This window comes from Quercus lobata, chromosome 2 (assembly GCF_001633185.2).
Source record: "Quercus lobata isolate SW786 chromosome 2, ValleyOak3.0 Primary Assembly, whole genome shotgun sequence".
NCBI lineage: Eukaryota > Viridiplantae > Streptophyta > Magnoliopsida > Fagales > Fagaceae > Quercus > Quercus lobata.
In genome coordinates this window covers 51,464,186-51,479,324 of record NC_044905.1, presented here as the reverse complement: position 1 = coordinate 51,479,324, position 15,139 = coordinate 51,464,186, and the positions used below count along the sequence as shown (strand labels likewise).

The following is a 15,139-nucleotide window of genomic DNA, read 5'->3' as shown; positions in this document are numbered from 1 at the left end:
GTCTGTTTGGGTAGCCAGGTTGCTTGGACAACCCTATATGTGGTGGTTTTGTGTAGGCTAGCTAGAATATGACTAACACAGAACCTCAAAGGGTTCAATCCAATTATGCTCCATTTGTTTTGATGGAAAACCTTATATGAAAATAGTTTTTAGCTTTTACTTATATTTGGTGGCATAAAAAAAGAGATAAAGGTAAACTATTTTTCGTCAACAAAAAACCCTATAAAAAATATGACTTATTTTTTAAAGATTTTTTTTCACTAAAAGTTTCCAGAAAATAACTCTATCTCATGGCATGCAAAGTCCAGTTTCTTAGCGTTGATGCCCATTTTTTTGTAAATCCGTACCCAAAGGCCCATACGGAGGAAAGCCCAATGAAAAGAAAGGCCTACCAAGAAGACCAAAAAGCAAGAGAGGTCCAAAGAAAGAAATGCAAGGGAAAGCGATCTGCAGCAGAATACAGCTTTACCGCAGAATACAGTTCTATTGTAGAATGACTTCAGCAGATAAAGACAAATTAGGCGCAAGACCCTTTTGATCCAGTCAACATTATTTGGCCCACAAAGACCCAAATCCTTTTGTATAAAAGGATAAGTGTGAAAATTAATATGAAAAAGCACAATGAAAAGAAACAAGGAATAACAGAAAGTGTCAGTAGCAGGAAATGCATGAAAGAAAGAAAAGCCAAACTAAAGGAAATGACAAACACAACAGGAAATGCATGAAGAAATAAGACAGAGACATGCAGCAGAACGAAACAAAGCTAATCTGTTACGGCAGAAACGGCGTGAAAATGAAAGAAGACAAAAATAGAAGATAGTGGACACAAAAAGGCTGGAGCACTACCAACCTGTACCCAGCCAATACAAGAGAAGTAGGCCCATGGTAAAGGGATTCAGAGGGTGTTGTTTGGTGGTGGGGGGAAAATGGGTCCATATTTGGTTTCCAACCATAACTTCTTTTGGGAATATACCTTGCTAGGATTGTAACTTACTCAAAAGAAGTAGTAGATAGTTAGGACCATTTGATGCATGTCATGGAGCTAGGTAGTGAGGTAGCCTAATCTTTATCCATTTGAACCTAGAGGTAGAGGTATACAGCAAAAACAAACAAAAGAGAATTTTATCACGAAATGAGTAGTGGTGCAACAAATATATTCTAAGCAGAGGTAGTGGCCGGGCAACCAATGGGTTGGTGGGCAATACTAAAGGAATGCCCACAACAAGCCAAAAATAGTTGATAAAGCCCTAGGGGTAAAAGAGAGAAATCTCACTGAATCAGTTCGCTATAAAAGGAGGAGGTAGCCATGGATGTAAAAGGGGGAAGCACCTAGGGGAGAACCCACGGTAAGAGAGCAATAAGCACGTAAGGGAGGCACTTAAAGAGAGAGAGGTACCTAGAGAGAGGGACCCAAGAAAAGGAAAGATCAAAGGGGGAACAACCCACGGCAAGAGAGTAGTAAGAAACTAAGAGTAAGAAGAACGAAGAGAAAAAACAAAGAAATAAAGTGGTAAAAAGAAGAGAGAAAACACGACAGGAATAAGGGCATGCATCCATAGACCATCTTTTCCCTCACTCTTAGCAAACCCACTCTTTGAAGTCCCCTAAAAGTAGTAGTTAGTAGCCATTTAGGCTTATTCTCCAAAATGCATAACTTTGATGGTAAAAGACTATGACAAGGTTGTTCAAGTTGAGGTTTGGGTTCCTTCTTGGTTTACTTATTCTATGGGAAGATTCAATATTTGATTTCAATTGCAAATATATTTGATTTCACTCATTAGAACTTATATCTTCTGTATTTAGTCATTTTGTTGTAGCACGTTTTTATCACGTTTGCTGCATCAGTTGTCCTGTTGTGGTATCTTTACTTGTTGTACTAGTTATTCTGCTGTAGCGCATTTTTATTATATTTACTGTGTTAGTTATTATACTAACTAAACCTTTTCTGCCGAAACTTTCTTATTTCTTTGTTATTACGTGTTTTACTTTTAACACAAACTAATCATTATCCTGTCATAAGTATATACACATATACATTGTTTCTCATGTTGTGAAAAAATATATTTTATATATGTATATGTGAATACATATAAGTGCATATACAAATATATGTATGTATATATTTGGGAATATGCTAACCCATTTAAACTAACATTTGTTTGATGGGTATTTTCTTTGGGTTTTAGATTTGTTTATGTGCAAGAAGTAGAAAAGTATTTCTGTCGTAAAAATGAAGAGTAGTCATTTACGTTATAGAAAAGTGTAAAAAGCTTAAAACTTTACTGCACAGCAGAAGGTGTTACTGCACAACACATAGCTTTACTGCACAGCAGAAGGTGTTACTGCACAACACATAGCTTTACTACGCAGCAAAAAGCTTTATTGCACAGTAGAAGGTTTTACTGCACAACAAAAAAATTTATTGCACAGCAGAAAGTTTTACTGCACAACAGAAGATTTTATTGCACAGCAAAAAGTTTTACTGCATAGCAAAAAAGTCAGTCCTGTGGCAGAAACTGAAAAAAAGTTCCTTCTGCATCAGAAATAGAGGATAAGCCCACTTTGCAACATCTTCCCTAGGACTTTAGACTTAATGTTTGCGCACAAACTAGCAGCGGCAGAATGGTACTTTGGAGCTCATTCCACGAAGCGTTAAGCCCAACTTTCTTCTTAGAAAAAGCCTAGACTAATTGTTATCCAATAACATCAAGATGTGTGTCTAAGGTACAAGAAACGTAGAAAGAACCCCCGACACTTAGATTTCCCAATAAATTTACCACATAACTACATTAAATTTAATTATCCTTGAAGAAGATGATATTATATGTGCTTTATTAGGGTATCCACGAGTTCAGTTCGATTCAGTTGGATCCTATCCAAGATAGAACTCAACTCGACTGTATCAAGTCTTAAAAACCCATGCCCACGCCCGCTAACAATGGGTGGAGTACAAGGTGTTGATCAACAAGCCATTTGATTTGCGACATTTAGTTTGGTCGAATTTGTTGCTGTCCTTGTCAATGGTGACGTAAGGTGGACATCTTGAGATATTCATCGATCAAGTGTAGATCCAGTAGAGATCTCATCAAATCGACACAAATGTTACTTGATCTAGCAAACATCTAGCCAAATCTAGTGAGATTTTCAACAAATCTAGCAAGATCTCAAATGAATAAGAAAGGTGAAGAGACAGAAGACTACGAATGGATCGATTGAAATCAATTTCTCCATATAGGATAACTGCAACTCAACCCAATATCATCATGTTCATTTTTTTTTAATGAACATCATGTTCAAGTTAAAAAACCTTACATAAGTAAGAATTTAATTTACTGCACTTAATAAATTGTATCTAAGTTTTTATCTTTTTATTTTTATATATATATATATATATATAATAATAATAATAATAAGAAATATATGGAAAGTTGAGAAACACATTTTGGCGGCCTCAATGAGAGCATGAGCCTCCAAAAATTCCAAAGCCCGGGAATTCAAAAAACACAATGAAAACTCAAAACCCCCACTCTTCTCTTTTATATACTACTTACTATATGTGTAGTCAACAGAAGACGAAAACGCTTGTTACTGTGTTTTCTTAAAACGACGACCGGAAAACATTTCAGTTATTCCGGGGATATGGGTATGGCCGTTGCTTCTTCAAGCTCAGAAGAAAACAAAGTCTCTTCGAAGAATGGGAATTACAAAGCGAAGCGCTCTAAGTGCCCCGGAATCCGGGTTGTCGGCAATCGGGTCTACGATTCCCAGAACGGCAAGACCTGTCACCAGGTAATTCCCTTTTTTTTTTCCTAGGATTTTCACAATTTTCTGTTTGGTTCACGAGAAAATGTCACCCGCTCTGAATTATGTTGTTTTTGTTTTTCTGTTTGTGTTTCTCTGCTTGCGACGTAATTGAAAGAAAAACAAGCTTAGTGGCCTTATTTCTTAGACTCTTTGTTTGGAAAACTTACCACTCTCCATTGGGGCTAATGGAATTTAGTAGGCTTTGTAACATTGATTGTATAGAAAATAACTGCAATTGGGATTCCAAATTCCCATTTTTGTTCATTTTGGTTTACAAGAAAATCTGTGAGAGTAATAGAATGTGAAGCTTTGTAGCTTCTCGTTATTATTTTTGTTGTTGGTTTTTTTTGGAAAGAACGAGGAGCTATCACGGGCCGAGTTCGGCTGTGTTTTTTTTGTTCCGACCGATAATTTGGGGTTTCAGAAAGTGAGATCCAGTAACTGGCCATCGATGCTCGGGCATTTGACCGACCAGTGTGGTCTTATGATAGGTTGAAACTGGTCGGTTCAGGCAGCTGAAAGTGAGAGAGGGGAGAGAGGATGTTCTCTGCTAGTAGATCGCAGCCTCCCACGGCCAGATCTTGGTCACACGAAGGCTGGAATGGCTTGTTGTGAAAAAATGATGGCCACCTGCAGCATGTAACCCGAGTTTTCGGTTGGTTATATTCATTAGTTGAGACCCCCATCCACCTGTTTGACTTATGATAATTGGGTTTCATGTCATGATATCTGGTGCCAAATGACAATGTTGGCAAAATTGACATGAATGTACGGGTCTGATGATTGGATTGGTTGAACTTTTTGAGCCAGTTTGCTGAATTTGCGATCTTTGTTATGTTTGGTTGGTGAGAAAACGGGGGAAAGTGAAAGAAAGTAGAATTATCTAATCTTTGTTTTGCATTGTTTCAAAAAAGTTCCATTGAATTCGGCCTAATCCATTTTGTCTGCTTCGCAACATTGATTTAGTTCTTGTGTAGGAAATAACCACAATGCAAAACTTTTGATTGGTTATTTAGTTATCATATTGTCTGCTTCACTTTCCAGATTCATTTCTCCAAATTAATGGTTATTTAGGTTGCTGAACTTTTGATTGGTTTAATGTTTAGGGCCAGCTTTACTGATTAATCTCTTATGTTTTTTGGGTATAATGCTGAAGTGTCGTCAAAAAACGACGGTTTTATCGGTGTCGTGTAAGAACTTGAAAGTGAAGAAGCCTTGTCCCATATATTTCTGTTACAAATGCCTCTTGAACAGGTTAGATTTGATAATAAATGTCTTCTTGTTCTTCTTTTGATGCTATTGGCTAATGTGTTTTGTTTAATATTGACTTAGATATGGAGAGAAAGCAGAAGAGGTGGAAATGTTGGATGACTGGAAATGTCCCAGATGTAGAGGCATTTGCAATTGCAGTTTCTGCATGTAAGTGTTTGGTATGTGAGCTAATCTGTTATTTTTAGTCTTTTGGTAATTCTGATAGATCAATGTTTTTCTAGGAAGAAAAGAGGTCACAAACCCACTGGTCAACTAGTGCAAAAGGCCAGGATCGCCGGATATTCATCTGTTTCAGAAATGCTGAATGTCAAAGTTCGTGACAATTTTGGTAATGAATTGGTTGTTGACAACATGGATATTTCACTGAAAGACCTAGTTGCTTTAAACAAGGTTCGATAGTGTTTTTTTGTAGTACTTTGTTTGTAGCAGCATTTTAGGTTTTGGTGTGTCTGATGGGATTCGTGTTCTGTCACAGGGACATGAAGTTTTTTCACTGAGGATATGGGGGAAGGAAAAATCTGATGAAATAAAGTCAAAGAAATTAAAGTGGGAAGCACTGAAGGAAATATGCAGGGATGTTGGTGCTCACCCAAAGAATACTAGCCCAAAGAAGCCTAAAATTTCGGAGGAAGTCTCTATAACAAACGGAAAGGATGGTGGTGTCCTCTTTATGAAAGAGAATTCAAAAACACATGTTTCAGAGGATTTTCCTTTGAGTCCCATTAAATCAGAAGAGATCAAAGAAGAAAAGGATGGTGAAACTCTGAAAAATGCAGGAGTTTCATATGCTATGAAGAATGGCAATGCTATGTCATGTAAAGTCGGGAAGGGTACCATGAATCTTGAGAACAAAGAATTTGAAGTTGACATTCCTTTGCCTCAGGGTGCCAGCTTAATGTCTGTAGCTGACATTGATTTACCTCCTGAAGATGTTGAACTTGCATTGCAATTTTTAGAATTTTGTGCCTCTTTTGGAAAGGTAAGTTTAATTTCAGTTTTATTAACTATTAGATCAAAATGCAAAATTCTTGAATTTTGTAAAATATTGTGGTATCTTTTTTTCTATTAACTTATTTTAGATTGAAAGTGTGATCATTATTTAATATGGGCACTTGAATAGTGGCATGGATTGTTAGAAAATTTTTAGTAGGGTGGAACTTGATGTCCTTGTATTCCATATCCAATCTAACATTCACATATTTAAAAGCTTTTTTTAACTAAATGTCTTCTTTTTTTCTTGTTGATGGCTGAGTTAGTCACTTACCCTGTTGGTCTTGAACCCATGATTTCACTTTCCACATGTTTTTCACAGTGGACGATGTGCTATTTGAGTTAGAAGTTCATTGGCAAAATAGTATATTACATCGGGTATTTGTTCTCTCTTAAATATAATTAGGTTCTTGATGTTAAATAGTTTTTTTTTTTTTAAGCTCAAAATTTTTTGATGGATTAGTTATACATGTATCTAGTGAATTTTGAACTGACAACCTCACCCTTCACCTATTCTTATGGGAGAAGGAAGTGTTAACATTTAAAATGGCCAGATCTTAGGTTCTATAAACTATTGACCTTGAATATTGTTCTCACAGTCCCTGTAAGTCCATATCTCAATTCTTGAAGCTTTCCAAAGCTAATTTATCTAAAATTGGTGCCCTTTTCAATTTCAGAGCATGCAGCTATTGTTTCACAAATAAAAAAGTGATGGAACTCAAGCTCATGCTGCGATGTTTGATGCAAAGCGCATGATATCTAAGAGTAAGTTATTTTTGTTTATACAATACTAAGTTGTACTAGATAACACCCCCCCCCCCCCTTCTTTAAATATTTTCAGGCGTAATTCTTATCTAATGGTGATGTCAATACAATATTAAGTTGTGCTAGATACTGGTATTCTTTTGATTACTGTCTGACATGTGAATGGCTAATGCAATTTGGTTATTGCTTTACTTTGTCGAGTTATGTATGTGCCATTATGGACCTCAGTCTCTTTTATACCCACATACACACTCATGAATGTGTATTTTACGTCTACTTATGAGGATGCTTTGTTTTCTGAACTATATTTTGACATTTCCTTTCATATGTTGTTTATAGGCAAGCAAAGATACTGATGCCATTGGAACAGAGGCTATTTTCTTGGATGTTGACGGTTGTGCATTTTTGATATACTGATGAACAGGATATTTTACCTCTAGGTTATAGTTTAGTTTGGACCTTTTTTTAGTACAAATATTGAGAGATGCCAGAATCCAAATGTATACAGAGAGTCAGAATCATCTGAGACTATATATCATGATATTTATGTACAACCTATTGTATCACCCAATTGGCAATGATAATTATACATGATTCCAACATTTTATGGATAATGGGGCCCTAGAAGAATTAAGCTATAGGCACAATATTTTTACAACTAAGTCTAGGTGGCAAGCAGGTAGTGGGCCCAAATAAGAAACTGTAACAGCTTACCATCTAACTTTTGTTGTGAAAATTTTGTGCCTGTGGCACTAAACTTGATAAAAAATTAATTTGTCTATGGTGCTAAACAAAAACAAGCAATAACTGCATTTTTCATTTTACATTTTACATTTATACTTGCAATGAATCGTTTCTGTGCAGTAGAAACTTTTGCTTTAGCAAAGCTCTTTTTGAGAATTTGGGTACAATCTTTCTCTGCCATCAGAAGTTGTAAATCAAATTTATCAATAATAGGAAGAAGGAATTTGTAATCTGGAAACCTTCAATTTGTAATCTTGAAACTAGTATCAAATCCCTTTTGAAATTCTAAGGAAAGTTTTTATTAGTTGTAGGAATCTTTTAGAGACAATAATGGTGGTAAATTGTGATCAATTATCTTAATTAATTGATCTTAAGCTGTTTCTTTTTTATAACCACTCTTTTCCTACATTTTCCGCTAAAACTAGTCACTACCGATGATGGTGGTAAATTGTGATCAATTATCTTAATTGATTTCTTGAGCATTCGTGTTCTCATCAAAAGTTGAATTGCTTTTTTTTCCCTTACGTCCGTATAATTGTTTTGATGCTTCTACAAGTTTTTAGATCTAATGCCATTGATGTATTTGTATAGCTCTCTCATAAACACCTGTTATAGTGACATTACAGAACTGAAGAACTGGGATACTCTATCAAATGTCACGAACCGTGTTCATTTAAAGGTTATGGGATATCAGCTATGCAATTTGAGAGGTCAGGATTCATAAGGACTGGCATGTATGATTTGAATAGTTCACAAGAAAGACCAGGTAGTTAATGACTGGCATCTATAGAAGTATCATATTAAAGCCTATTTTATTTAATCTAAGTAATGTTATCCACAATATTTAACAATTTTATAATAAATCTTAAATAGCAAGTTGTTATTAACGGGTGATATCAGTGGTGAACTTAAATTAAAACTAGTAACAACTTATCACATAAAATTAGTTATAAAATTATTATGAAAATATTATAGACGTAATATTACTCATTCCAACCCCTCATAAAAATGGCATGAATATTGCACCTCGAAAAAAACAAAAATGAAAAAAGTACCGGATTAGAATAAAGGGACTTTTTTGTTACACTATATATCCAAAATATCTCCTTCAAATTTTACAAGCCATAGTTCTTTTTTTTTCTTTTTTCCTTTTTCAGAAAATACAGTTACTATTATTTTGCTACAATTGTGCTGACTGATAGATATTAAAGCATAGATGATTAGATGTGCACCATATTGTGGAAGAGCCTAGCCATAAGTCAAAAAAAATTCATATGACCCTCACCAGTCAATTTTGTCGTCTTCAAGTAATGGGTTTAAGAAATGAAGAAACGTAGGGAAACAAATTATATTATGAAAACAGGATTCTGAGAGATTGGGAGAAGTTAGGGTTGTGTTGAAGCTGATGACATAAATCGATCATAAAGTAGTTTTGTACATTTGCGTCTAAAATTCGTTGGAATCAATCAATAACCAACTTTCACATTCTTTTATGCAATGATTCACCTACCTATCCTCATCACACTTTTTTTTTTTTTTTCTTTATGTGCTGGACTTTTCCATATTCTATTCGGATGTTGTCCAATCACCAATGTAAACTTATTTGTAGTGCTCTTTTTGTGCTATTGCTATATGATGTCATTAGTATTTACATTGGCATCACCTTTTTCTTTTAATATTTTAGTTTATTTATTTATATACAGATTTTCATTTTTAGGAGATGATTGAAAAAAGAGAGTAGATATCCTTTCTGTTATTTGGATATTTTAAAATTTTAAATGGAGGAGGGTATTAAAATTTTAAGATTTCTTACTCATGTTTGGGTATTGTTTTAAGGAATCTTAAAATTTTATATATAGAAGGTATATAAAAATTTCAACACAAAAAAAAAAAGGTTCTATATATAATTTCTTTTTAAGGAATCTTAAAATTTTAATTCTTTGATCGTCTTAATAATTTACAAATATAAAAATTATAAGGAGACAACGTTATAAGAACATAACTTGAGGCTAATATTTATCAACAAAAAAAAAAACTCGAGGCTAACACACACACATAATTGGTCTAAGCCATTAGTTTTTCCCTTCAAGTTTTATTATTAGTCGTGGTAAACGTTAGATTCTATGGTTTTTCCCTTTATATTTTATTCTAAAAAACGAAAACTTTTATATTAAAAAAATAAATAAAGCTACAAAAATCTACCAATCCAGCTTCTCGGAAGCTTTTGGAGAAAAGAACAAAATCAAGACTATCAAAAAACTAAATTCCAAAAATCTAATTCTGATTCTTAGTAAATATTCTCCCCAATAATCTATTTTCTTGAGGAGAATCCACATGAGTCACATGACTATTTTAGAACTCCCATGCATAATATCTTGGAGCTAGATTCTATTATAACATTCTTTAACCTCAATTGAATAGCTCAAAATATTGCGTTGGTATGTTGCCTCTGCTATGATACAATTTTGTATTGTCATAACCTAGCCTATATGATTCTCCCATTTCAGTCGCGCAACACAACTGCTTGGAAATTTAGAATTTTAAATGTAAAAGGGATTTAGACTTAAGACAATAGCACTCGATTATGTTAGTAGATTGAGGTAATTCTTTTATTTATTTTTTAATTTTTACTTGGGTTTCAGTTTCCTATTCTTTTTTTTTAAAACTAGGAAACTCTACCTGTAGCATGCGTAATTGCTTTTTTTGTTATTATGAGGTCCAATTGGAAATTGTTATTTAATTGCAATAGAAAAAGAAAAAGTTAGCACCCAAAATATGCCCATGAGCCTTCCTTAAACGACAACTACCCTCCTTTAGGGCTGTTTGGTTGGAGAGAAAAGTGAAGAGAAGAGAAGAAAGAAGAAGAAATAGGATATAAAATAGTATTTGGTTGGAAAGGGGAGGGTGGAGTGAAAAAGAGAAATTCTATGTTCGCAATCATTTTACAATAAATCTTAAGTGACAAATTTTTATTGGCTGTTATTAGTGGGTAAAAAAGTAATTTTGATAGTGAGTTAATAACTTATCACTTATTATTTGTTATGAAAGAATAGTTAAAATGTTGTAGATGTAGAATTTTTTTGAGTAAAAATGGTCAGGAGTTTTTTCTCTGAGCTCACCATTTGAGTGAAATAGTTTTCTTTTAACTAGGTCTCGTGCACTGTTCATAAGACCCGTAAGTACGGAAAAACGTAAATCTAACTTTAAAACTGTGTTCCACAACACTATTCACATATTTAAAAATTATTTCGCTACAGTGTTTTCAATTTTTAACAATAAGCGGTATCTAAACAAACCTAAATCTGCCCTCCCCCTATTCAACTGACCCTAAGGTACTGTAATTTTGTTGCAAACTTGTACTCAAGAACTGATGTACACATTAGATTCACAGAAAACCTTGATAACCTGGGTAGGCCCATTTGTATTGCTGATGTTTCATGTAAATTTCCTTTACATCTTGGTCTTGCTAGCGGTTATGACATTTTGGTCACATTCATTGTAGTCCGTCCATTATGCTTCAAAGTGAAAAATTGTGGGGGGGAAAAAATAAAGGAAGAAGGATAAACTAATAGCACATCTCCAACCGTGGAATCCGCTGAGAAGGACCAACATAAATGTCTTTTCGGCACAATGAGAAAATTGGTGAAGAGAAATAAGTGTGCATAACGCATATGGTTTCCACTTTCTTGTAAGATTGGTTAGGTGCCCCTAGGAAGAATAGACCAGCCAACGGAAATACTTAAACACGGTATTTCTTTTTTCTTCCACGAAAGGGAATTGTTGGAAATTTTCCATCAATATTGGAATTGGGAGAGACTTTGTGAATGATGACATTCTCCGAGTGAAAAATAATAATAAAACCAATTGTCAAACAGTAATTAATTTAATCAAATTTATACATTGCCATTGTTGACATAGACATTTCTTGAAATTTTGCCAACCTAAAAAGCCAAGTGATTATAACAGGCAGTCACGTTTAGAAATTATAACGTTTTAGCTTACCAACCGATTGGGCCATGTTCCTAAATCATGAGCACTACAACTAGCTAACCGACCATAGTTGGAGATACTTTTATGATTTCTGTTACAAATTCACAAATCACAAGAAACTTGAGTTGTCATCTATCGCTCACTATTGGCTATTTTTAGTGTAGAACTCGTTCATGGTTTACCGTGTTAGTTTAGGGGATTTTTTTTTTTTTTTTCTATGATTTGTTTATATGCACTATATGTTAAGAGTTGTTTCTTTTCTAGTACTGTAGATGAGTGACCTATATTACATTACCATATAGGTTAGGTAACACTCCTTTGGTAGCTTTTGCCTATTAGTTCTTCACAAAGCGGATTTTTTTTCTTATTTAATTTCAATATATATATATATATATATATATAAATTGTGTAAAACCAAGGGTGGTAACTCCTACGTGCCTAAGGTAACACATAGGAAAATAAACATCAACGTGCTCACTAATGGGAATTAGGAAGACTCAAATCCAAGACCTAAGTTTTCTTGGCCCCAAGGCCTAGCCACTAAAGCACCTACCACGTTGGTATCAATTTTATAATGTAATTATCAGTGGATCTAATCTAAGGGCACAAGTTAACATGTATTTAATATTTGGATTTTGCTAACGTGTGCCTTAAGCTATCTATTTTTAAAAATATTTTCTCGAAAATTGAAAAAGCTGTCAATACTTTTTCAATTTTTGAGAAAATATTTTCAAATATAGATGGCTTAGGGCACACATTAACTGGACTCTTAATATTTCAATAAGGGCAAGACTTAAGTACAGTACTTAGATGTTGTTCCTTAGATTCCCCTCTTAAGATTTTGCCATGTGGATTTTTTCTCATGGGATGAAAGTGTATTTTTTAGTTAAGTAATCACATAGCTGAATCCTAAAAGAAGAACTTATGAAACAGAACCTAAGGTACTATATCTCAATTTTTGTCATTTCAGTAACTGATGTTTTTTTTTTTTTTCTTTTTTAAACAATATAAAATAAAACTGTATATAAAATATAAAATAAAACATATACAATCACAATAAATTTATAATATAAAAAATAAATTATCAATAAGTGTTTTTCTTTTGGAAAAAACATGCATTATAACTTATAAATAAATATTTATTATTTATTAAATTGTGTACTAGATAACAAGATCCATAAGCTTATACAGTAAATACACAAGGGTGAGCATAGCATCAAAAGTATTAACTGTTTGATTTCGATTTTTGGAATTCATTTTATCCTTTTTCGCCAAACATCCAATTTATTAGTACTACAATTGAAGTAAGATCTGGCTTTTCATAAAATGAATGAGCAGCTACCAATAATGAATGCAAAGCCGGCCCCAGTTAAAAACACTAGGAAGGGTCCTAAAACAAAATTATTGGGGGGCAATCATGTCGTTTATGATGATCAGTGATGACTTCTTACGTCATTCTTACTTTAGTTTAGGGTCCGGGGAATTTTTAATTGTTTTTTCTTTAAAAAAAAAAAAAAACCATTTTGAGACTATTCCGTGATTGATTAATTGGTCTAAAACGTAATGTAACTTGAAGGTTTTACATTCAATTAACTACACTATCGTTTTATCAAATTTTCGTCTTTCTCGAGTGTCTCATGAGTCATGACTCATCAAAGGTGATTTATTTTTATATGAGAGAAAAAAAAATTGAAGATAAAAAGTAATAAAAATAAGAAATGAAGATATAAATGGAAAAATAAAAGGATATATATATGTTAATTATCGGATCAAATTAGTATAATTCTTGGTTAATATTACATCATTTAATGACTTTTAAATTGGATTAATATTTTCAATATTCAAACCATTATATTATACATCCTCTTTGTTTTACTATGCCAAATTTCATGCCAAACAAATATTATTTTTCATCTAATTCATAAAATATATCAACTCATATTTTACATATAATTCTTTAAAAAATAAATATATAAAAAGAAAAACTTAAAACATTTTGTAAATAAGATAGAAATTGATTTATGGTCATCTTGATATCTTGCAATTATAGAAGATATAAAGAGACAATATAATCCAACAATGTGTTTTTCAATTTATCTAATAAAGTTATTAAGAAATGTAATATGGTATAACTTTTAGTAATGTTATACCACTTAATAATTTTTTATTGAATGTGTATTTTGACATATTTATCATTGGATTTCATTTTCTATTATACTCTCCATTGATGCAAAATTTCAAGATTGCCAAAGATCAATATCTACCTTATCTACAACATATTTAAATTTCAAGTTTTTAAAATTTAAAATTATACATTAACACATGTTTATGAATGAATATTATATTATTATACATGTGTGAAGTGGTAACTTTATAACAGTACATCAAAATAAATCAATATTGAAATAATCTATAAATAAAACCAAAATAGAATACTAAACCTATCAATTAAAAAAAAGGAAAAACACTAGTAAATAGTAACATTTGTAAACATCAATAAGTTTATGTAACAAGTTTCACCACAAGTGAAGATAAGCAAGTTGTGATTGGTGAAATGGTGTAGATAATGGTTTCATGTATAAGTGACGTGCCACTAATATTAATCTGCTATGTTTGTTCCAAAAAAAAAAAAATGTGAATTATAATATATATATATATAAGAAAGTAATGTTCAGTCTTTTGACCAGACTATTTCACTTTTTGCTCATTAAATACGTTGAAAACCCCATCAACCGATAGCTTGGTAGATTGAACCTGAGAACTCTAGGTTAATGTCACACTCCATACCAATGAGCCCACACCTCAATACCTCCTTGGGGTATTATTGCAAAATTGTAAAATAAAAGCAAATCAATAATTAAAAAAGATGGCAAGGCTATCAAAAAAATTAATTAAAAAAGAGGAAAGAGGGGAGAAGGAAAGAGAAAGGGGGAGGGGGAGGGGGGGGTAGCTACCCCAAATATTGTGCATCAATCATTGCAAAATAGAAAAATGTATCAATTTTACACATTTAACCCCTAACATCACCTATATCAATTAAGTTAAAATTTCGTAAATTTGCTACTCATATCAGTTAGAGAGTATACAGTCGTTATTGTGTAAAGAAAGAGAATTAAAAATAATCAAGAAAAATTAATATTTTAATATAATATAGTACAAAATAAACAATTTGATGTAAAATATTTTGAAAAATGAATATATAAAACAGAAAAAATAAAATTTTTTTGCACGATTTGATGTAAATGCATGTCTACTTTAATAACACATGTTGAAGCCATGGGGCAAAATGCTGATATCGGGATACCTTGACAAATAGAGAAGCAATATACAAAAGAGAGATTCAACATGTGTGAAAAAGATAGAAGTTTGTACCAACAATGAGCATCAATCATATAGAGACAAAAGGTTCTAGTTAAAATTGTTGACGACAAAAGGCAGAAAAGAATCTCTTTGGAACAAATTAAGAACCACAATGATGCAGCAGGGTAAAAAATTTCACAATCGATGATGAGAAACAACTCTAAAAGAAGATAACAGATAAAAGCCAAAAATTTAAAAGAGTAATGCAGGGAAA

General features: G+C 32.8%; 1 protein-coding gene across 1 annotated transcript; it reads left to right on the top strand.

The window, feature by feature from the left end:
* The first annotated feature begins 3,428 nt into the window (after positions 1-3,428).
* LOC115975801 lies at positions 3,429-7,445 on the top strand. The gene is made up of 7 exons (XM_031096786.1): positions 3,429-3,789; positions 4,961-5,058; positions 5,137-5,223; positions 5,298-5,466; positions 5,552-6,055; positions 6,744-6,831; positions 7,171-7,445. The coding sequence occupies exons 1-6, from the start codon at positions 3,640-3,642 to the stop codon at positions 6,768-6,770; spliced, it is 1,035 nt and encodes a 344-aa protein (XP_030952646.1). The 5' UTR covers positions 3,429-3,639; the 3' UTR covers positions 6,771-6,831; positions 7,171-7,445.
* Positions 7,446-15,139: the final 7,694 nt, after the last annotated feature.

Bases quoted from the DNA above. Each gene is read 5' to 3' on its own strand.
- LOC115975801 (XM_031096786.1), top strand. From the start codon at position 3,640: ATGGGTATGGCCGTTGCTTCTTCAAGCTCAGAAGAAAACAAAGTCTCT. The intron at 5,059-5,136 runs GTTAGATTTGAT...ATATTGACTTAG, and splicing joins TACAAATGCCTCTTGAACAG to ATATGGAGAGAAAGCAGAAG. The intron at 5,467-5,551 runs GTTCGATAGTGT...GTTCTGTCACAG, and splicing joins ACCTAGTTGCTTTAAACAAG to GGACATGAAGTTTTTTCACT.